We start from the raw sequence: 25148 nt of genomic DNA, 5'->3' as shown, positions 1-25148 counted from the left end.
AATAATCCTATGAATTTCAAAGGGCATTTTTGTAAAGTAAGTGGTATAGTGGAGGGCAATTAAGTCATGCAATGAATGAGTTTTGGCAGGAACAAAAGTAGTTTTGGCATTATCGGCTCGCAATACAAACCAAGATGATAACGTGAAAAACAATTGACCTTTTAAACCCCATGGTGTCATCCTATTCTCAATTTTACCAAAACGCTAAAAGTTTGAATTTTTTCATTGAACTTATTGATTATGCTACATTTTTTTAGTTCGCCACACGAAAGTTAGATCCCCACAAAGAATTGATGTCGTTGCATCAATTCGAACGCACTACCTTATCCTTGGAAACTTATTACAACGTCGATTGTTCTCCAATAAATCTAACCCCAACATTCAAACTTTTATCTACACTTTAGCACCCAACCAATACCACTTGTAATCTAGCAGGGTGCATTTTAGTTTGCTTACCTGCCCAATTCATTCAACCCAGTCTGCTTTTGTAAGAATTTGAAATCGGTTTTAAAGCCCTAAAGTATAGTTCGGATGAAGTGTGTATTCCAACCAAAAAAATTGAGCTTAGTTAAATCTCCTTTCACCATTTTTCTCTTTTCTCTTTTGACCAAGGGCTTTGGTCAAATGAGCACAAGGAAGTAAATAAGTGTTTGTCTTCTATAAGGTCTCATGTTTGAATCCTATGAACACTTACATTTTCAAACCGGGCCACAAACCATGATCCTTAACTTCAGGGGGAAATGTAGAATTATGTGATACTTTGGGGTGCAAACTTGAATTTACGTAAGAAAAACCCTCGGAAGAATTTTACTTGAGGTAGAGAAAAAGGAGCGCACGGTAGCACAAAATTTTACGTGGAAGAAGCCGAACCAAGAGTGCAGCATGCTCATATCCTACGCTGGAATTGAAGGCTCACTTTAGCATCAATCATTGATATATATCTTTGTTTCAAAAATCTCGGGAAACTTTGAGGGATGACAGATGCAACCTTCGACGGTGGACATCCAAATTAACATTTCAATCAGAGGTTTAAGAATGATTCTCCTCAAGGTGATAAATAATAATCCTACTAGTAAATTTTTGTTTTTTTTGATCCGCATAATAATCCTACTAGTCACTTACTGTCAGCCCTCATTCATGTTTATGCCCTCTTTCTTGTCTTATTTGTCGCGGGTATTTGCCCTTGTACTTTGCAGACATGGAGATCAGCAGCTTTTGGTGTTTATGGGTATCTCAATTTCACCAAAGCCGCTTATTTGTAAGTACCATTTCATTTTATTTGCATATATCCATAAGTACATTCAAACGTATCGATTTATAGTGGATAATAGGGTTTTTTTTTCAGTACAAAGTTTTTTTTTTGGTAAGAGTAGTGGCCCGGGTAAATGGGGCTCCGTATCGACCCCCGAGACGTACCACCGAGCGCGAATGAGGGCTCCATACCGACCCTCCGGACGTACCACCGAGCGCACTTGAGGGCTCCATACTGATCCCCGAAACGCAGCACCAAGGGCTCCCGAGCAAGCCTCTTGCGTCTGATGAGACATGACATCGAGAAGAATCCGAAGGCATTTGATTGCTCGGTGATATAGTTGCTTGGTACCGTACTACAACGTCCGATGACGCTCCGGGGGACGGAGCTAGCCCTTTGGTACTTACTCCTCCCACGTCCCCTTCGCGCAAGAATCCTCGCGAAGGGCTGACCTGGCCACGTGCTCCGTAACCGCCTTATCGCCTACGTCACATATGACGTCATCCGATGCGGTTACCGGAGCATACCCTCCATGCGCGAGCTTGGAGGCTAAGCAAATCAAGGTCTATAAATACAAAGGGACTCTAACTTAGAGAGGTATGCCATTCTATCCTAACCCTAGACCTATACACTTATCCCTACATCTAACTTGACCGTCGGAGGGTCACTGGGCTTCCACAGCCCTAGTGACTTGTTGCAGGTTAGGCGGTGGGCGCACGGAGTGGCGGAGGAAGGAACCGGCAGCACCAAGGGCTCCTGGGCAAGCCTTTTGCGTCTGATGAGACATGACATCGAGAAGAATACGAAGGCATTTGATTGCTTGGTGATATAGTTGCTCGGTACGGTACTTCAACGTCCAATGACGCTACGGGGGACAGAGCTAGCCCTTCGGTGCTTCCTCCTCCCACGTCTCCTTGGCGCAAGAATCCTTGCGAAGGGTTGACCTGGCCACGTGCTCCACAACCGCCTTATCCCCTATGTCACATATGACGTCACCCAATGCGGTTACCGGAGCGTACCCTCCACGCGCTAGCTTGGAGGCTAAGGAAAGCAAGGTCTATAAATACAAAGGGACTCTAACCTAGAGAGGTATGCCATTCTATCCTAACCCTAGACCTATACACTTCTCCCTACATCTAACTTGATCGTTTAAGGGTCACTGGGCTTCCACAGCCCTAGTGACTTGTTGCAGGTCAGGCGGTGGGCACACGAAGCGGCGGAGGAAGGAACCGGAATTGACCCACGGTCAAGATCCCTATAAACCGAACCCTCACAATTAGCGACTCTGCTGGGGAACTGACCGTCTTCTCAGTGTTCCCTTCCTCCTTTTCCCCGGGCTCCGTTCAACTTTGAGATGAAATGGTGGTGGTTCAAGATCTGGAGGGTGAAGACGCCGCCAGGGGCCACAAACCTCTAGGAGCCCTCACTTTGGGCTCCGGGGGTACCAGCGCCTTGGGTAAGAAACACATCTCCATCACAATAACTCCCATCGGAATCGGCTTCCTTCCCTCCAGTGCGGAGCCATCCAATGAAGTCTATACCTGTATACGACATCTAGGACAGAAGATCGACAAGCTCACACCAACTGTCGGGGATAGAGCTATCCCAGACGAATTGGCGAAGATCAAGCAGCTCTTCCACCTAACCTCCAGCTCTCGTTCCAGCGGGGGGGCTAGGATCGTTCGTTGCACAACGACGGACACGTCCGTCAAAAGTATCCATGGCCTAGGCAATTCGTTAAAGACCGCCTTGCCCCTTCTAGCGAAATGGTTCTTTGGGAGACAACGGGCCAACGCGGAAGACGCTCACCGAACCCACGAATCGCCGGAACCCTTTTGTGCCTCCTTCGTGCATCGGTTCCCGAAGCCGAACTCACGAATCGACGGAACCCTTCTGTGCCTCCTTTGTGCCTTGGTTTCTTAAAACCAAAACCCACGAACCGACGAAGCCTTTCCGTGCCTTAGTTTCCTAAAACCAAACCCACGAATCGTTGGAACCCTTCCGTGCCTCATTCGTGCCGGAGCCCTTCCCTGCCTCTTTTGTGTATTGGTTCCCGAAGCTGAACCCACGAATCGACGAAACCCTTCTATGCCTCCTCCGTGCCTTGGTTTCCTAAAACCAAACCCACGAACCGACGGAACCTTTCCATGCCTCATTCGTGTCTCGGTTTCCCGAAGCCAAACCCACGAGTCGACGGAACCCTTCCGTGCCTACTTCATGCCTTGTTTTCCTAAAACCAAACCCACGAATCAACGGAGCTCTTTTGTGTCTCATTCGTGCATCAGTTCCCGATGCCAAACCCACGAACTGACGGAACCCTTTTGTGCCTCCGTTTCCCAAAGCCGAACCCACAAATCGACAGAGCCCTCCGTGCCTCATTGGTACATCAGTTCCCGAAGCTGAACCCACGAATCAACAGAGCCTTTCCGTGCCTCATTCATGCATCGGTTCCCGAAGCCGAACCCACGAATCAATGGAGCCCTTTCGTGCCTCATTCGTGCATCGGTTCCCGAAGCCGAACCCACGAATTGATGGAACCCTTTCGTGCTTCCTTCGTGCCTTAGTTCTTATACCAAACCCACGAATCGACGGAGCCTTTCTGTACCTCATTTGTGCATCGGTTCCCGAAGTTGAACCCACGAATTGACGGAGCCCTTCTGTGCCTCATTCGTGCATCGGTTCCCGGAACCCACGAACCGACGGAAACCTTCCGTGCCTCCTTCGTAACCCACGAATCGACGGAGCCCTTCCGTACCTCATTCGTGGCTCTGTTTCCCGAAGCCAAACCCACGAATCAACGGAGCTCTTTTGTGCCTCATTTGTGCATCGGGTTTCGAAGCCGAACTCACGAATTGACGGAACCCTTCCGTACTTCTTTCGTGCCTCGGTTTCTTGAAGCCGAGCCCATGAATCAACGAAGCCCTTCCGTGCCTCCAAGGCGACATGCAGCGCTAAGAGCTGGGGCTATTCTTCCGGTGGTTATCAAAGGATTTGCGTTCGACATCTCTCTCTCGGGCTTGGTGCACAATCAGAACATTCGGCCATACTTGTTGTCAACTCCTCCCAAACCAAACCAATAAGAGTTTTGGATAAGTTGAGGGGCTATTGTAGTGGCCCGAGTAAATGGGGCTCTGTATCGATCCCCGAGACGTACCACCAAGCGCGAATGAGGGCTCCGTACCGACCCTCTGGATGTACCACCGAGCGCACTTGAGGGCTTCGTACCGACCCTCGAAACGCAGCACCGAGGGCTCCCGGGCAAGCCTCCTATGTCTAATGAGACATGACATCGAGAAGAATCCGAAGGCATTTGATTGCTCGGTACTGTACTATAGCGTCCGATGACGCTCCGGGGGACAGATCTAGCCCTTCGGTGCTTACTCCTCCCACGTCACCTAGTCTCAAGAATCCTCGCGAAGGGTTGATCTGGCCACGTGCTCCATAACCGCCTTATCCCCTGTTGTTTAGAGAATGAGAAAGAAGTGTTTAGGGTGTTAATTAACCCTTACACGAGAGAGAGCTTTTATTTGTATTACTTAGTGACTTATTACATAACTCCAACTATCCGATGTGGGACAAAGACTAATTATTCTAACACTCCCCCTCAAGCTGGAGAATAAATATCACAGAACCCTAGCTTGTTACATAATAACTCTAAACGTGGTTTAGATAACAGTTTGGTTAAGATATCTGCCAACTGAGCTCTTGTAGACAGAAAAGGGGTAGACAACACGCCACTATCTATCTTCTCCCGAACAATATGACAATCTACTTCGATATGTTTGGTTTTCTCATAAAATATTGGATTCGAAGCGATATGTATTGCTGTTTGATTATCACAATACATAGGAATAGGTAACTGTATGCCAAACCCCAACTCCTCGAGCAAAGCTCTCAACCATACAACCTCACATGTAGTATGAGCCATGGCACGATATTCTGCTTCAGCAGTGGACCGAGCAACAACAACTTGTTTCTTGCTCTTCCAGGTAACTAGATTTCCACCAACAAAAGTACAGTATCCAGTTGTTGACCGTCTATCAGACGGTGATCCTGCCTTAGCACGCAAATGACCATTTGAACGATAGAATAGACCACGTCTAGGATTAGCCTTGAGATACTTCACAACACGAAGACAAGCTTCCCAATGGGGAAGACGAGGGGCTGACATAAATTGACTTATCATATTGACAACAAATGAGATATCAGGCCGTGTATTGGTGAGATAATTCAATTTGCCTACCAAGTGGCGATAACGGTCTGGATGAGGAAATATCTCCCCTTGATCGACACACAGTTTGACGTTTGGATCCATAGGAGTCTCCACAGGTTTTGCTCCCAATAAACCAGTCTCCTCTAGAATATCCAGCGTATACTTTCTTTGAGATAGACTAATCCCCTCCTCGGATCTTGCTACCTCAATACCCAAGAAATATCGCAGCTTACCCAAATATTTGGTGTGAAACTGACATTGTAGAAAGTGTTTTAGCTCATCAATACCTTTCTGATCATCCCCAGTAATAATGATATCATCCACATACACAATCTATACTACTTTTCCTCGATCAGACTGAATAGAAAAGACAGAATGATCAGAATGAGAGCGACGCATACCAAACTGCAACACAACATCACTAAACCTGCCAAACCAAGCTCGAGGTGACTGCTTAAGACCATAATGAGCTTTGCGAAGGCGACACCCTTGGAATGCTCCCCCTGAGCAACAAATCCATTAAGTTGCTCTATATATACCTCCTCGAGCAGATCACCATGTAGAAATGCATTCTTGACGTCCAACTGGAATAAGGGTCAGCCAACATTAGCGGCCATAGAAATAAGAATCCTAACAGAAGAAATTTTGGCCATCGGAGAGAAAGTCTCCGCATAATCAACGCCATACGTTAGGGTATAGCCTTTGACCACAAGACGGGCCTTGTACTGTTTGACTGTGCCATCCGGATTATACTTGACTGTAAAGACCCACTGACATCCAACGGGAGACTTCCCTGATGGAAGAGGAACCAGGAACCAAGTCCCAAGTGCCATTGTCATGAAGAGCAGACACCTCAGCCTCCATAGTTGTCCGCCACTCAAACAGATAAGACCTCCTGAACAATGTGAGGAATAGAAATGGACGAAAAACAGAAGTAGTAAAAGCACGAAGGGATGGAGACAGATGATCATAGGAAACAAACCAAGCAATAGGATGAGAAGTGCAAGACCAAATACCTTTGCGAAGAGCGATAGGAGGTGGTGGTGGTGGTGGTGATGGAGGAACCGGATCTTGGGATGGAGGAGGCGCAGTGGTAGGCACCGGTGGGGCTGTTAATACATGTCGCCGACGAACATATACCTACATACAGGAATAGGAGGAACATCGACAAGAATAACATACTCAAATTCAGAAAGTACATACTTAGACTCAGGTGTACCCGAGAAGAAGGGCAATGACTCATTAAAGGTGACATCAGCACACTCAAAGTGACGACGAAGAGAAGGTGAGTAACATTTATACCCTTTTTGAGTGCGCGAATAACCAAGTAAGACACACCGGATCGACCGGGGGTCAAGTTTGTCCCGGTCAGGATCAAGCGCATGAACATAGCATGTGCACCCGAATACCCGAGGGGGTAATGAGTGGAGAGGACGACCAGGAAATAAAATTTTGTGAGGTATCTTACCACTAAGAATAGTGGAGGGCATACGGTTAATCAAGTGACAGGCTGTATGAACAGCATCACTCCAATAAGATTTAGGGCCCTGCATCTGTATTAACATGGCACGCATAATCTCAGATATGTGTTTGATCTTACGTTCAGCAACCCCATTTTATTGTGGAGTCCGAGCGCAAGAAGACTGGTGAAGTATCTCATGATCATCAAAAAAGCAAGAGAGCATTATGAAAATATTCGTGTGCTTTATCTGAACGAAGTGTACGGATGCAAGTATCAAACTGAGTCGTTATTTCGGTATAAAATAACTTAAAAACAGAAGACAATTTTGATTTCGTTTTCATAAGATAAAGAAATGTAACACGAGAAAAATCGTTTACAAAAATAACATAATACTGAAAACCAGCGATAATGAGAACATGAATAGAACCCCAAATATCCGAATGTACTAACTGAAAAGGACGCGACACACGACGCTCAATCCTAGGATGAAAAGACAGTCGACGGTGTTTATTAAACTCACAGACCTCACATTGCAAATCCTTACTATTGCTACATGATGGAACTAGACGCTTCAAATTTGAAAGAGAAGGATGGCGCAGACGACAATGTTGTTGATATGGTGATATTGATGACCGAAGGGCAGCAGACGCATGATTTATGTCATTGGCAAAGTAATATAGGCCTCCACGTAAAGTACCCCCACCAATCTTCCTCCCCGTCTTCTGAAACACACAACCATGACGAAGAAATGTGACGGAGCAGGTTAAGGACTTTGTAAGTTTACTAACAGACATAAGATTAAAAGGAAAAACTAGGAACATGTAACACAGAGTCCAAAGTAAGAGATGAAGTGACAGGAATAGAACCCAAACCAGTAAGTTCTGTGGTAGAACCATCTACTAAGGTAACATGAGATGGTTTACCAACAGACTGACGGCGAGAAAACAGAGCAGACTTGTCATATGATCAGAGGCACTAGAATCGATAACCCAAGGAGTAGAAGTGGAGGAAGATGCAACACAAGCAACGGATGGACCTTTTTGAGCAAGCGTAACAGTGGAGGAAGAACCCGCAGCTGGAGACTGAAATGACATGAGGCTCTGGTACTCCTCTACAGAGATAGTCATCACATTATCGACAGAAGAATGAGTAAGCTGTCCAGCATCCTGAGACATAACAACCTATAACAACCTGATGAGCCTGAGGGAAACTGTGAAGATCATAACAGAACTCCACCGTATGATTGGTTCCTGGACAATGAGTACAAAACTTGGAATCACGGTTGCGACCACGGCCACCTCCCCCGGATATGCGACCCCCACAAGTAACAAAACTAGAGTCACGACCAACAAAACCATGACCACTATCTCCAGAATCACGACCACAACCACTGAACCCAGAATCACGGCCACGAGAACCACCAAATACAGCGGCAGCTAATGCTGAACGATCAGGGTGGCATAGGCGCAGATACAGAAGACTTACGAAGTCGACTAAAAACCTCGCTGAGAGAAGGTAAATCTCAAGACCCCAAAAGCTGATTACTGACGGGACCATAAGTAGTCGATGATACACCAGATATGAATAGAGTCACTTGCATACGCTCACGTTGGCGCTTCATAACCTGAACATCAGTAGAAATAGGCTCACAGATATTGAGCTCCACACAGATACCACGAAACTTGGAATAATAAGCCCCCAAGGATAAATCACCCTGTGAGATAGAAAAGGACTGATGAAGATCACATGTGTGACGGAGATTGTTAACACCAGAATACATCTCCTGAGCCTGTGTCCATACTTGTTTGGATGTAGGTAAGAAGACCAATGTGCTAGAAATATGGTTTTCCATACTATTCCATAACTCAGATCGAATTCAGGCATCGTCAGACACCCATGCCCTATATGTGGCAGCAGTGGTTGCGGGGGGGGGGGGGGGGGGGGGGTGGGGTCATTAGTCAAAATATGATACAGTGTCTCACCCAGATAATAGACCTCAACTGCTTTGGCCCAAACAGAATAATTTTTGCAATTCAAAAGTGTAGAGGTAATAGACAACCTCTCCCGAAACCGAGAAGAACGAGCCACACCATTAGTAACAGTAGAACTAGAACCAGAATCAGAATCAGACTTTTGCTCAGACATTTTACCAAACAATGAAGAGGCAACAACCAATAAGAATCAACAAAAAAAACTAATCAAGAACCCGTACTCAACCAACAAAGTCAACAGCATCAGCAACCAACTAAGTACCAAACACGACAGGTCCGTAACATCACCAACATATACCAATTGATGCAAGTGATTACTATGACAGGTCCAAAACAACAACCCATAAACCAGAGGCTGACAAGGTATTGAAAATCTTTTACCGAAGTGAGAAAACCATTACCAGAGTTGAAAATCGAGTACTAAGGACTGCGAACCAAAAGAGCAGAAGCCACAACATGTGGTATACGGACTGCAAAACCACAAAATACCTGTAAAACACCGGAAACAGGCAGTACGATGTTCGACGATGGTCAGCAATGCTGGTGTGAGCTGGACGGTAGCCGGGAGACCTTTACGAGCACCGACGAAGACTAATTCGACTGGGTAAGAGATTTTAATGGTTTTCAAGTACTGGATCAGTTATTTTGCAGGATTTCGAGGGTCATAGAGGGTCGATTTAGGGTTTTCGGGGTTCAGGCGAGGGTCGCCGGTGGCTGGTGATGGCCGGCAAGGGTCACAGTGACTGGGTTATGGCTGGGTCAGGCGTAAAGGTGAGGTTATGGCTGGGCTATGGTGGCTAGGGTTTCCCGATCACTATTTGAACAGTATGCGCGACACTGTTCACTGCTACAGTAGTCGATTTTGGGGGCTAGGGTTAGGATCTATGGTGGGTTAGGATCGGCTCCGATACCATGTTGTTTAGAGAATGAGAAAGAAGTGTTTAGGGTGTTAATTAACCCTAACACAAGAGAGAGCTTTTATTTATATTACTTAGTGACTTATTACATAACTCCAACTATCCGATGTGGGACAAAGACTAACTATTCTAACATCCCCTATGTCACATATGACGTCACCCGAGGCGGTTACCGGAGTGTACCCTCCACGCGCTAGCTTGGAGGCCAAGCAAAGCAAGGTCTATAAATACAAAGGGACTCTAACCTAGAGAGGTATGCCATTCTACCCTAACTCTAGACCTATACACTTTTCCCTACATCTAACTTGATCGTCAGAGGGTCACTGGGCTTCCATAGCCCTAGTGACTTGTTGTAGGTTAGGCGGCAGATGCGCGGAGTGGCGGAGGAAGGAACCAGAACCGACCCATGGTTAAGATCCCGATAAATCAAACCCCCATAGTAAGTTAAGATTTCATAAAACAAACAAAAAGAACATGGATCACCGGGGCATAAGCATACAGTCTAAATCTGGTTGTACAAGAACAAGGAAGAGAAGGGAACTAAAACTCACAGAGGGCACAGACCCAATCAGAAAACTACACAAAAGGTCTGTCAGAGACCTTTACAGACAAAACAAAACATGACAGCCCAAAACAACCCTAACCAGGAGGTCATGCCCCATCAAAAAATTTAGGAGAGACTTGCCAGTAAGTACATAATTGGACATTCATAGCTGTACCCTGTATCCTTCTCCACGAGCTGATACAAAACCTCATCTCTATACAAAGTTGTTTGGTCAGTTAAATACTTTTTTTTCTTTTGATCTGGTCAGTTAAATACTGGATAATTGAGGCTTACGTTGTTCTGTACCCCAGTGATGGTGCATCGAAATTCTCAGGTGTGGATGAGTTTTGCATTTTACTAACTGATTGCCGAGTGTAAAATCAGGGTTATAACTTTGGGTGAAGTCCATTTTACACCCTTCTGGTATAGGCTTGGTGCGGATTACCTCCATGATATTTGGACCTGACCACACAACCTTCTCATGGTTCTTGGACCAAAATGCACCGTTGCGCTTTCCATATATAACTTATCAGTTCATGCAAGTCACACGATTTCTTTGCAATGCATTTCGTAAGAAGACTTTTTCGCTCACTAAAATGACGAAAATGTCATCTTCTTATGATTTTTTCTCCTTTCTCTAAAATCTCCTTCCCCTTATGTTCACAATTCACTGCCCATCACTAGTACCACCAACGCATTTGCATGATCCATAGAATACCCACAAAAAATTTCCCGAAATAGGGAATTTTTTGTTCTGTCTGGTAGCAGGGACTGGATGGCGGAGCTGGTAGCAAAGGAGGAGGCAGGATAGGAGATGGTGATGGAGGAGGAGAAGATGATTCTGGGAGGTGGAGAAAATGGCAGCGGTGGAAACAACTTTGATGGTGGTGGCAGCGGCTGTCCTTGAGGAGAGCCATAAAAAAACCCACACCCAGAAAGACAAATGTCAAAAATGGCGAATCCATCTATATTGTTTTAGTAGCAAGCAAAATGAGAAGATACTTGAATTTGGGTTTGACCCCACTTCTCCATTCTTCTTCTAAATTCAAGAAGAGGTTTCTTGTCCAAGGGTGTAAAAATTAGCAAATGGGTCCAGTGAAATGGATTGGAATTGGTCATCGTTGTTAGAGCTAAAGGAAAAGTGTTTAGGGTGTTAATTAACCCTAACACATACCTCTGTTATTTATATTATGAGATACTTGATTACAATACTTCGTTCACCGATGTTGGACATGACTTAAGACTAAACATATATTCTAACACTTCCCCTCGAGCTAGAGAATAGATGTCACTAAGTCCTAACTTGTTATATAACAACTCTTATCTGCCAATTGAGTGTCTGTAGTCACAAAAAGAGTAGCAATCACACCACCAGCTGACTTTTCCCGCACAAGATGACAGTCAATTTCAATGTGCTTAGTTCTCTCATGAAACACTTGATTAGATGCAATGTGAATCGCTGCTTGATTATCACAGTAAAAATTCATGGCAATTGCACACTGAATCCTATCTCCTCAAGAGAAGACCGCACCCATAAAAGTTCACATGTTGTGTGAGTCATGGCTCTGTTTTCGGCTTTTGGACTACACTGTGCAACTACTGTCTGCTTCTTACTCTTCGAATTTATGGGTTTTTTGGGCTGGTGGCGACGACGATGGAAGATGGCGGTGATGGAGGCAGCTTAGGCAGCAGGTCATTAGGGTGGAATGGTGGATTAGGGCGTAGCTCTAATACCATGTTACAGCTAAAGGAAAAGTGTTTAGGGTGTTAATTAACCCTAACCCTAACCCTAACCCATACTTATATTATTTATATTATGAGATACTTGATTACAATACTTAATAAACCGATGTGGGACAAGACTTAAGACTAAACATATATTCTAACAGCCCCAATTATTGATTTCTTTTGGGAACACGAGTCTCGTTCAAAGATTGGATAAGCAATGACATTGCTCATCAAATTCGGTTTTATTGTTTCATGGTTAAGATTCAAAGAAATAGGTCAAATGGTAGGACAAAAATCAAACATTGAAAGTAAATAAGTGCAGTGAAAGTTCTTCATGATTCTTTGTTTCTTGGAGATTGAGGAGGAGGGGGACAATGAAGAGAAAAAGTGCAGTGCAATCATATATTGGGTATTTTAGATTTGCAATTTCAGTTAACAAAGTTGTGTATTTTGGTCCAAGAACCATGGATAGTTATATGGTCAAGTCTAAATGTTCAGGAAGTAATCCGCACCTGGCCTATACCGTAAGGGGGTAAAATGGACTTTTTCCTATTATTTATAAACCCTATGATATAAACAAGCACGATTCTTCTGTCTAGTGAAGGCTGTAAGTTGTAATTCAACCGTGTTTTTGATAGTGCCATTTTGTCTGTCCTAAGGAGTCCATCCCAAGAAAAAAATACCATAAGAAATGGCACTGTGTATATGTCTATATTACATGAGGGCTGATAGGTCCCTTAGAGCATCCACAATGGACTAACCAAAATTGAGTAGCCAAAAGTAGTCACATCACCTTTTAGTTATCCAATTAGTGTATGGCTGAAGTTGGCAACCCTAAGCTCCAAAATGGCCTAATCAAAATGAGTCGGCAAAAAGTCAAATCCAACAATCAATTCTTTTCTTCTCAATCCAGTGGTCTATATTGAATGACATTTTAGTAAAATAATTGAAAGTGGAGATCATTTGTTAAAATCTATTAAGTGACCAACATTGTTAAATGCACAGCGATTTTCCAAAGTGGAGAGTGAATTTCACCTACCAACAAAGCATTTGTTTTATGGAGAGTGAGTTTCAAACAACGAAAAGCATACATACTAACTTTTGTGAGTATGACCCACTATTTTTGGGTATTGAGACAAATGTTGCTAACTTTGGATATTGAAAGTCTCAAATTTGGTTATTGGTTAAGAGGTTGCTAAGTTTGATTATTCTATTGTGAGCCATTTTTGAGGCCAACATTGCTAACATTGTGAATATGTTTCTTTTGGTTATGCCGTTATGGATGCTCTTAGCAAGTTCTTGTGGAGTAGGGTGTGCGGGTAAGGCAGAGTAGATCGGCTAGGACGTGGGCATTATAGTTGTGGGAATGTCATGGTCTTTCATCACACATCGATAGGCAATGGGGAGGTCTAGGAAAAAAGAATAAGCTACAATGTGATTCGGTGCCTAGTAGCTGCCCTGCAAATGTGTAAGGTTGTAGCTCAAGGGACTTGTGGAGTCCTTAGCTAGAAATTAGTGAATTAGTAGGTTTGGTTAGTCTTTCAGTTAGCTTAAATTTAGTTAAAGGGTCGTTGCAGAAGTTACTTTGAGCGGGATACATTGGGCGAGATAGTTAGTTGATTGTTAAAAACCTACGATACAAGATGTGTATCCTACGATTCGTACGTCTCCTTCGAAAAATGATACATATCCCAACCTATATCCTTTTTGTGAAGAAATCCTACGATACGATAGGTGTATCCTACGTTACATGTATTTATATCCCGATTTGGTACGTATCTTATGATTTCTTAATGGAAAAAAGTAGGACCTTATTTTACGAAGCGGAACCCCAAACTCATTAATCTAAGTCGATTGATCCAATTATGCGAACATGCAAACCATTTGAAAGAAATCCAACCTCAATGAGGATTGAAAACGAAGAAAGAAGTTAAAGAACCATACTTTGATTTTATTTTCCCTGAATCATATAAGGGCTCTTCTTTTCTTTCATGACTTAGGCAGCAAGAAGTCTCAATGTGATAGACCAGTTGGGAGGCTTGAAATTTCGCATCTTAAAACTTTTTTGAATACTTTTATATACATACATATATATATATATATATATATATATATATATATATATATATGTATCTATATACATTTCTGTTTGTGTGCATAGTTTACAAATACTTTTTGTTTGTATATTAATTATGGTTAAAGTATCTTACGATATGTGATATGTATCCCAATAAGATTTATGAAATGAAGAAAACGGAAAACAATACACGATACTTATCCCGATTTGAAAAATACTCACTTGTTATTTTTTTTTGGTTGGAGCATTTGTGTTTTTATTGAGACGTCTATGAATGTGAAGGGGGAGGAGAGGAGGATTATTCAGATTTTAAAGGCAATTGGATGGGAGTTATTTTTAGGTATACTAGAAGTTGAATTCAAACGAGAAACAAAAGTTGCTAGCAACATACGAAATATGAACTAGGGACAAACTCAGAGAAACATGATCCTATAGCCAAAGCTAGCAACAAGAACAACAAAAAGACACAAACAACAAAAGCGAAAAGAAACCAGGATCCCTCATAACAGAAGGGGTAAAAAAAGATACTAATAGGAAAATACCAACACCCATCCAACTCATTTCAGAATTTTTAGAGAAACTCAAACTTCGTAAAGATGGTAATATTTGAGTGTTCTTTACTGATCAAGAACATATCCTGTCCCTTATAGCCTTGTCAATCATGCATTGAAGGGAGCTACAATCCACTGACTTGCTAGTGAATATTCTGGCATTCCTTTCCAACCACTGGTGGTCAACTGTAGCAGCCATAGCTAGTTTCTTTTTTTGATAAGTGTACCAGCCATAGCTAGTTTCAATACAGCATCAATAATAACACTAGCCAAATAACACCAGATAGTGGAATTCAAAAAAATAAGTGACAAGGGATTCACTGTGTTGGTTGCCTGAGATGCGTTCTGGCTCTCCACCTCCATCCGTCAAGATATACGCCTATCTTTCATTGCCAACCTGCCCAGACAACACAGCCACACAGTTAAAGGCCATCTAGGAACATTGTTTTTAAACCATACCGCTGAAAACCTTGGAACTTTAGGCCCAGGTCCCTAAGAACCTTCCTAACAGATTGAACAACAAACATACATTAGCTGCAGGACTCCAGCCAGAGAATTCCCTTGTGTTGCTGATAATGCACTCCCCAAACTTTTGAAACAAGGGACTGAGTGGGTGCTGGTTATCCAACCAAAGACAGTGTTCATACGATATCCCGCAATGCTATTTATGCAAGGATGAGCCAAACTTTTCAGTTTAAACAACTTCCTAATCGTCGAGGAAGCCTCTTGAGGTAGATTCATGTTAAAGCATCCAACTCAAAGCCAATTGGCAATGAGTGGGGGGCTACTCAAGCTCATATATTAGTTTTGGAGATTAGTTAATCAATGTGGGACAGCTCTAACACTCCCCACACAGCTCTTAACACTCCCCGCACGCGCGACCTCTGACCCGCACCAAGTGCACTTATGACACAGACAACGGCACAATGAATCAAGAGGGTCTTGTCCAAAAGCCTTATTTTAATACCCAAGCTATAGCATCAAACTCAAAACCAATTGTCAATTAGTAAGGAGGTCGCCCAAGCTCATATACTAGTTTTTGAGATTATAATTAACCACAATGGGACAAGCATCCAACATAGCCATCTTACCCAAAGAGAGTTTGCCACATGATCATAAAGGCCTTATTCCATAGATTGAGAGACTTCTAGCTCCCATTTAACTCTAGCTCCCAACCCTTTTTTTTTAGCTTTGGTTTTAAAATAGTCCTCTATGTATTATTTCTACCCAATCTTTTTAAAATGGTCTTGACCCATATTAATTCGGACAAAAATACCCTTGGCTCTGAGAACTGTCTATGTGAAAACTGGGCTATGTGAACTGGAAAACACATAGTTCACATAGCCCCAAAACACACAGTTCACATACCCGCAAAACACAGTTCACATAGTTCCATCACACGCTAAAAATTCACAATTCACATAGACAACTCACCTAATTCACATAGATAATAAATACCCAATTCAACCACTAAAACAATTTTTTGATTGAGCACGAAGAATCTAGAGCAAGCTTCATATACCAGTTGATAAACTTTACTTATACTAGTAATTTTTAGCCTTGTTTTTATTAGTACAATATTATTTGACTTAAAAATTGTCTCACAGCTATGAAGCACATAAGTGATTCTTGTCCTCCCAACACTAGAGCCAGCGAGAAATTAAGGATCGAAATGTGATACAACAATTCTTATATATATACACACACACCAGCCTTCACATTAGGGCGCCCTTAACTTGCTAAAACGCAAACCTCCCATTTTTCGATCAAATTTTGATGATCCGAGCCGTTCAATGCGTTCAGAATGTGATTTTAAGGGTCCCTGCGAGAAATCGGCAAAAAATATGACTAGATGCACCTGGTTTTTGTGATTTCGTTTATAGTTTGCAGTAGAGAAACGACAGTAGCAACAAGTCTCCGACGAACTGGAGTCATCGACGGCGGACAAACTGGAGATTTCCGTAGACATGAACAAACTGGAGATTTCTTTCAAGCGAGATTTCCGAAGACACAGACGAATTGGAGTCATCGACTGCAGCAACGAGTCTCCGACGAAGACATCCAAAAGCGAAGATGCTGGCGGCAACTAGCCGAGATTGAAGGTTGGAAGATTACTTGGATCCGACTCTACTCGCCGGCGGCAAAGGCCGACTCGTCGGAGAAGTCAACGATGATGCTGATCCGGTGCTGGGTGTTAGCTGTGGGGGTCTCGCACTCCACGTTGATGGCGTCGTTGGGTTTGCTTGGTGGGTTGTGATTGGAGTGGGTGTGTAGAGAAGATGAAAGAGAGATAGAGGAGAGAGAGAGGGGTGGGCAAAAAAGTAATCACGTGACATAACGAAGCCTATGCAGGTTCAGACTAAATATTTAGGGTTGGGATGAAACCGAACCTAAAATACAGGGCCGGCCTATAATTTTCTAGATTATAATTAACCACAATGGGACAAGCATCCAACATATCCATCTTACCCAAAGAGAGTTTGCCACATGATCATAAAGGCCTTATTAGATTGAGAGACTTGAAGCCCAATACCACTTCTTCTTTTGGACTACACACTAGCTCCCATTTAACTCTAGCACTAGACTACTTTAGAGACCACCATACCATAAAAAGGCTCTCAATGTTTTGTCCATATCATTCATAACCTTTTTAGTCAAGATAAACAAGGAGCACTAGTACAGTTGCGTGCTCTATTGTGTGATAAGCGGAAGACACAACTATTGTGTCAAGCAATATCAATCTAGAAACAAGAACAATAAGATGAAGAACTGAAAAACAATGTAGACACCCCAATCTGGAAATCCCAATTGATTTACTTTGTTTTTCGGTTTCTTGTTTCCCCAATGATGAATTAGATCAAAAACAGTCTTGAGAATGAAATGGTTTGAGCTTGGAGTGTGTGGAACCTATCCTAAACCCCTAAAACCCTAAGTCAAAGCCTTGACCTCAGGTTTGACCATCGCGCGTTGAAGTGGATCTCACGCGCGATGATCCATCTGCCAGGTGTTGGTCAAAGTCAAAGTCTTGACTGTTGACCATCGCTAGGGTTGGTTTAACTGTCGCGCGATGAAGCCACTATCTCGCGCGATGGTCAACACCTGTCACTTTCACCTTTTTCCAGCTGGATTTTGTGATGATCAGGGGGCTACTGACCTGTGGAACCCCGTTTTCGTCGACTGAATAGCGTTTTGCAGGTGCATGGGTTGCTCCACCCTCACAACCACTCCCATCACCTTGTTGGCCTATTTCTCCACCAAGGAAGGCTGGCCAGCCTTGTTGGCTGGTTGCTAGGCCAAGCCCTCCACCCATCAAGCACTCTCTCATCTCCTATATATACCCCATTGGTCTTCTAAGACTAAGGTTACAAAAAAAAATCAAGAAGAAAGAAAAAAAAGGCCATACAACCCTCCACACATTAGCAACTCCATCACTCAAACAACTTTCATACACTCATTTCACAAGCTCTACCACCTTGTTCAATCTATTTTCAAACACTAAAGCAAAGGTATAATTTCTTTACTGCTTACTGTTTTGATCCCTAAGGGGGGCTGGCAGGGCCAAGGCTGGTAATTAATACTAGTCCTGGCTCTAAAGTTAGCAGGGTTACAAGAAACCGTGCACTAGCACTCTTGCGTGCGATGGAGCCACTCGCGCGCGACTGTTCCAGTCAGCATGCTACGGTCCTCGTGGGGATAAGATGCTAGTTATTTTTTGTTTTCTATAGCATTATAAATCACTGTGAAGCATGATTAAAATTAATCCACTGTTTTGCATTTTGAAAATCCACAGTTTGGTTTAGGCAGCTTATTTAGTTACTCTGGAATGCCCTTGGTTTGCTCTTGAATATGTCTTAGAGCCCAGGCATGCAAAGCAATTCCTGGAAGTTCAGTCATGATCCTTGCGTGACTATCTGACTTCATCGCGCAATGGTCGGCTTGTTTCCAAGGGTCACCCTTGCATGGGCAGTTTGGGCCTTTGGCCTTGTTTTAATACACCTACTGTTTAGGGGTTGTTTCTCAATTCCGTTTATTCTGTTTGTAATTGTTATTTACTTTCAGTACATATAAACTGCTTGGTTTGTCTCTGGGTGTGCACTGGGCCTTTTAGAGCTCAGAGGGAGGCAAAACTTAACCTGCTGGGAAGATATTGACCCTCGCGCGATGGAGTGGGTCTGATGCGCGATGGTGGACTTGCATGCTGGCAGATCCATGCATGCAAGTTGGCCACTGTTTGTGTCAAATTCATATCTAACGCACTGTTTTGATATCCAGTCACAGTGTTAGGTTTTATCTCATTTACTTTCTAGTACATCGTTCATCCATGCTATTTTATCTCGCCTTGCAAAATTGATTCAGTTTTGATCCCCGATTAACTGTTTCCCCGTTCTAATTGGCTAAAAATTGGTTAATAAAAGAAGAATCGCAAACATTTTCACAAAATGCCTAAATAAAGACCGATCTCCGGATTGGGCGAGAGGGGTGCCTTAAAACCCTTCCCCTTTCGTAACCTGGCTCCCGAACCCAGATATGGTTATGACGGACTGGTTCCTTTACTCTATCAAATCAAACAGCGCGGCAGGTGCTTCGAAATACGGTTCCTTGGGTGTCGAACCTTCAAAACCCAAGTGGCGACTCTGTATTTTTGAGTGCCTGCCCTCCACGCTCGCGCTCCCTCGATTCCGGGCCCTTGCATTTTTGGAATCCGGAAATTCCAAAGGGCATGCTACCCACAAACAAGAAACCAAGCACACAAGAACACAAGAGGTTTATGTGGTTCGATACTATCTACTCCGGGGGGGTGGGGGTGAGGGATGAATCAATCCATCCACTATAATCAATTAGGATTACAAGCTCCAATCTCCTTTCTAGTGTCTCTCTGTCTCTCTCTGTTTCTCACCAAAACAAGGTTCTCTCTCTCTGCCTAGAGACTGCTGAACACATTTATAGAGCAACTGAAGGGCCCAACTAACCCAATGGGCCCCTTCATTAAAATTGAAGCCATACACAACAAATCTCCACCTTGGCTTCAAGCTGAACCATCCTGAAGACAAGCTTGTTGTAGCTCCCCGAACTGCACTCACTTTACGGTTATGAGTGCTCCACCCTCAAGTTCTTCAATCAACAATGGAGAACATGGAGCAAGTCCAAGCAACGCTCAAACTTGTCCCTAGTAACCGTCTTTGTTAGCATATTAGACACATTCTCATCAGTGAACTTTAGACAAAGGTAAGTCACCTGATGCTAACCATTCCCGAATCATATGATACTGCACATCAATGTGCTTTGTCCTTGCGTTGTATACCTGATTCTTCGCCAAGTGAACTGCAGTCTGCATCTGATTGTCACAATGCAGTATCACATTCACATTGTGCTGCATGAAACCAAGTTCACTAACAAACCCCTTAAGCCAAACTGCTTCTTTCGCTGCCTCATTCACTGCCATGTACTCTTTGCCTCTGTAGTAGATAAAGCCACTGTATCCTGAAGCGTAGACTTTCAACAGACTCTGGACCACCGGAAAACATAAATGCATAACCTTTCGTCGACCTACGAGAGTCGCAATCCCCTGCATAATCTGAATCCACATAGCCCACCACGTCTTCGAAGCCCCTTTCTGATCAAACACTATCCCCATATCACGAGTGCCTGCGAGACATCTGAAGACCCATTTAATTTCATTCCAATGCTCCTTTCCTGGATCAGCCATACTGCATGCGATATGTCTAGTCTTGTACAAACCATCAGATACATGAGACACCCCACTGCATTAGCATAGGGCACCTCCACCATGTGCTTTGCCTCATCCTCTGAACTAGGACAAATCTTGGCAGAGAGTTTATAGTGCGCCGAGAACAGGATACTCACAGACTTAGCTTCTTGCATGTTGAACCTCTGCAACACCTTCTGCAAATAGCCATCCTGAGACAGCCTCAACTAACCAGCCCTCTTATCGCAGTGAATTTTAATCCCAAGAATCTTCTTGGCAGCCCCAAGATCTTTCATATCAAATTCACTGTTCAACAAAGACTTCGGTTTTCTTCCTTGCTTTTTGCTGCTACCAGCTAAGGGTGAGTGAAAAACCCGCAGGCCTGACCCGACCCATGGGGTTTTGGGTGGCTTCGAACATGTAGATTGGTCGGGTGCGGTTTGAAATCTGAAAAAAAATCGGGTTTCGGGTCAGAGTTCGGAGAACCCGCCTAACTCGGCCCGACCTGATATATATACATACATACATATATTATATATAACCCTAGCCTCCTAGGTATAAAACGTAAAAAGTAAATACCTACTTCCCCACTTCCTGTTCTAGATCTGAGTTTTTGTTGCCGCACAATCGCACACCGTCACCTCCAGCCCTCCACCGTGAGCCTCTGACGCACACCTCCACCGTCTCTCTCTCGTGTCCGGCGTGACGGCGTCCATCATCCGACCTCAGAAATGGTAAATCTCTGAACCCACACACACCTTGCTCTCTCTCTCTCTCTCTCAATTTTTTTTCTGGGTTTTCAGAGTTTTAATGCACTAGAGAGTTGGTGGAGACTTCATTTGTGTGGGTTTGGATTTGTTCTGATATTTCATTTGTCCCAACCCGACAGACCCGACCCGCAAGAAAGAATCGGTTTCCCGGACTTTTTTGATAGTAGCTCGGTTTGGTTACGGGTTCAGAAGTGGGCTACCCGACCTGGTTGGGTTCGGTGATGGGTTCAGGCCAAACCCGGCCCGGCTTGACCTGGGCACACCCCTACTACCAGCATTTCATTAACATATAAAGCAAGTAGAACATGAGAACCATCTGCAAGTACTCGGTAATATACGCAACAGCCATACTCAGCGGTGTACCGTGTACCCATGTGACACCGTGAATGAATCAAAGTGCTTGTAGCACTGCCTGGGAGACTGCTTCAAGCTATACAATGACTTCCTCAACAAACACACATACTCCTTGCCGGGTTCCTTGAAGCCTTTGGGCTGTTGCATGTAAATCTGCTCGTCTAAGTCTCCATGTAGGAAAGAAGTTTTCACATCACATCAAGCTGCTCTAACTCCATGTCATACAAAGCGACCATTGCCAATAGTACTCAGATGGAAGTGTGCTGCACAACTGGTAAAAAGATTTCATTGTAGTCAACTCCTTTTGTGAGTAACCCTTAACAACTAACTGAGCCTTGTAATTTTCACACTCTCTTTTTGACAACGCTTCCTTCTTCGATACACCCACTTGCACTCAATGGCCTTATTCCCCTTAAGCAATTTCACCAATTCCGAAGTTTTATTCTTGTGGAGCGACTCCATCTCTTCTGACATTGCTACTAGCCATATGTCGTTGTTGGTACTGTTTGTAGCGTCTTTATAAGACAATGGATCTAAACTGCCAGCCACCAAAGCAAAACCAACCATGTCCTCAAAACCGTACCAAACAGGAGGTTTGATGACCTGTTTTTCCCTTCCTTTCGCTATTGAGCAAGGCTGCTCTTGCTGCTGTTGTGGGTCGTGATCACCATCACCTGTATCACTGAATGAACCAGGCTCCTCAAGCTCCCACCTCGACTACGGATTCCTCCCTCGGACCACTAGATTTTGTCTCCTCATTATGATTCAGCATAAACGCCTCATCAAACACAACATCCCTGCACCTTCTTTCGTGCCTCAGGAACCCAGAGCCTGTATCCTTAACGCCTTTTTCCTAACAAAGAAAGATACACTTTCTTGATTTGGGATCAGGCTTCAGCAACTTTTGAATCAAAGCAATAGGCAACTTTTGAATCAAAGCAATAGGCCTCAACCTTTCTCCACCCTCCACATCCACATAAGCAGGACAACCAAAGATTCTCAAATTCGACAATTTAATGGGTTGACCGGACCAAACCTCTTGTGGGATCTTGAAATCGATGGCTGATGATGGATACCACCTGTGAATGAGGAAACATGCCGTGTTACCTGCCTCTGCCCAAAATACCTTCGGTAACCCAACAGTTAACCGCATACACCTAGCCCTCTCTGTCAAGGTTCTTTTCATTTTTTGTACTACTCCATTCTGTTGTGGAGTCTTTCCGACCGTGAAGTGGCAAGTAATCCCCTTTGTTTCGCAAAAAGCTAAAAATTTACTCTCTTTCTATTTTGTCCCATTATCAGTTCGGAAATACGTATCATCTTCCCTCTCTGAGTTTCAACCTGCGCTTTCCACTTCTCCAAAGTATCAAATAGATCAGACTTATGCTTCAAAAAATAAGCCCATACCTTTATGGAATAGTCATCAATGAAGCTGACAAAGTAATGGGCACCACTGTGAGAAGATACCCTAACTAGACCCCAGACATCTCAATGAACATAATCGAGGACTCGCTAGTATGAACACCAGCCTTGAAATTGACTCTGTGTTGCTTCCCATACACAGTATTTGCAAAAATTCATCTTGCACATCTTGACCCCCTTCAACAAGTCACGCTTATGAAGCTCCAACATACTACGCTCACCCATATGGCCGCCAAGCCGTATATGCCAAAATTTTGCGTCATCTGTGCTAGGTTGTGTAGGTGTGGAGATTAGATTCTTCCTAAGATCAAGCACATGTCTTACATTCCCTAAAATCCTGACAATTCCATCAAACATCTTTATTTTCATGGTACTGATTCCAATGGCTTTGCAAACTGCATCGTTACCCATTAGAACCGAACCACCATTGCAAGGTTTATACTTTATACATGTCAAGCCACTCCTTATTAGGGAACATATGATAAGAGCAACCAAAATCCAAAATCCATGACTCTGAAAGAATTTGCTACTTGAAGAGACTGAGAGCATATCGGCTTTGACATCGCTGTGTGATTGTCCTGTGCAATGCTTGTGGACTCCATCGGCTTATTTCCATTCTTCTTCCCCTCTAGATTCTGTTTCAACTAACTCATCACACTGATTCTTGTAGTGCCCCTTTTTGTGACAGTAGTGACACTCCACGTCCTTCTTCGTATCTGACCTCACCCTCGACTGCAACCTTTCCCGATTCGAACTGCCTTTCCTTTTGACTTGCCTCAACCTTGACTCGACTGTGGTTTGGACCTTGGTAACGACAAGACCTTGGTCTGCATCAACATTATCATCCCTTTCTCATGCGACAATAGAGCACTGGTAACCTTCTCAATAGACAAGTTTTCCTTCCCATACAACATCGTTGTCACCAGATGATCATAGGGTGAAAGCAATGATGCTACCAACAGGATGGCCTTATCCTTTCCTCGAGCTTTACCCCAAAACCCATCGGTTGTGAGTTCAACATATTATAGGAATTAAGGTATTCCAAGAGATTTGTACATTCCTTCATCTTCAACCCATACAGCTGTTTCTTGACATATTGGTAAGAGTTTTCCTCATTTACCATCCTTAAAGCTTCATTCAGATCGCATCTGCCGACTCCAAGTCTAACACGTTGTGAGTAACCTCATCGCCTAGGTTTAGGTGAATCGAACTGGCAGCCTTTTGCGTCAAGGTCATCCCAATCCTCGTCTTTAATACTTGCAGGCTTCTTTGACTTCCAAAGCAAAGCCTTTGAGACACCTCGTTGGATCAACAAATCCTTCATCCGCCGTTGCCAAAGAGAGAAGTTATTCTTACCAGTGAACTTCTCCACCTCATACTTAGTATTCGTCATCTTTATTGAAACCCTAGATTGAAACCCTAACTGGGTGCTCTGCTAGAAACCCTATCCTGGGTTCTCTGAATCAAAACTGTAACCTGGGTGCTCTGATAAGCAGAAGACACAACGATTCTATCTAGCAATATCAATCTAGAAACAAGAACAATAAGATGAAGAACGTAATGAAAGCAAGAAACCAAGTAAACGAGAACAGAAGAGATTTACACAGGCTGTGTATCTACTCCACGGGGGGATGCGCCAAATTGGGTCAACTTATCGGCTAAACAATGTGTTAGATGATGGATCTATTTGTATCTAGTGTAATTATGTGTCTTATCATGTAATTAGTTTAAGTATCTAGGACCGTAGTGTAATTATTATACAGCTTGTACATATATATTTTACGTTGAATGAAATTAACCCTAATGGGTTTTCTCTCTATTACGATTACCCTAAAACTGAACATGGTGTCAGAGCTAGGCTTTCAGAGGCTTTTCCCCTTTGTTTGTGCCATAGTTGCACTTTGTTTCATTGTGATCCGTGTGTTTCGGATCCTTTGTTGACCTCTCCACGTGCGAATCGGGAGTCGCACGTGCGGGGGAGTGTTGGGATTTGTCCCACATTGGTTAATTATCTCCTCCAAAACTAGTATATAAGCCTGGGCGGCCTCTCCTCTCTTTGCCAATTGGTTTGGAGTTGGATGCTTTAACATGGTATCAGAGCGATAGAACCTGGGCGACCTACGACCTTCTTCTTGTTGCTGCTTGAACAGTACTTCGCGT

The 25148-nt window shown here is 43.6% G+C and overlaps 1 protein-coding gene across 4 annotated transcripts in view; it reads left to right on the top strand.

Annotated features, from left to right (window-relative positions):
- Positions 1-784: 784 nt before the first annotated feature.
- LOC131328819 (uncharacterized) overlaps positions 785-25148 on the top strand; it is a 38945-nt gene continuing 14581 nt past the window's right edge. The window contains exons 1-2 of one of the 4 annotated variants that reach the window (XM_058361745.1): positions 785-1050; positions 1197-1258. In XM_058361745.1, the coding sequence (XP_058217728.1) occupies positions 982-1050; positions 1197-1258 (131 nt within the window). In that variant the 5' untranslated portion in view covers positions 785-981. Of the gene's footprint in view, positions 1051-1196; positions 1259-2597; positions 2709-25148 lie in introns of those variants that run through there. The other 3 variants (XM_058361743.1, XM_058361744.1, XM_058361746.1) reach the window with 3 other exon arrangements.

The sequence above is a fragment of the Rhododendron vialii genome, chromosome 6a (assembly GCF_030253575.1).
Source record: "Rhododendron vialii isolate Sample 1 chromosome 6a, ASM3025357v1".
Lineage (NCBI taxonomy): Eukaryota > Viridiplantae > Streptophyta > Magnoliopsida > Ericales > Ericaceae > Rhododendron > Rhododendron vialii.
This window is presented reverse-complemented; position numbering and strand designations above follow the sequence as displayed.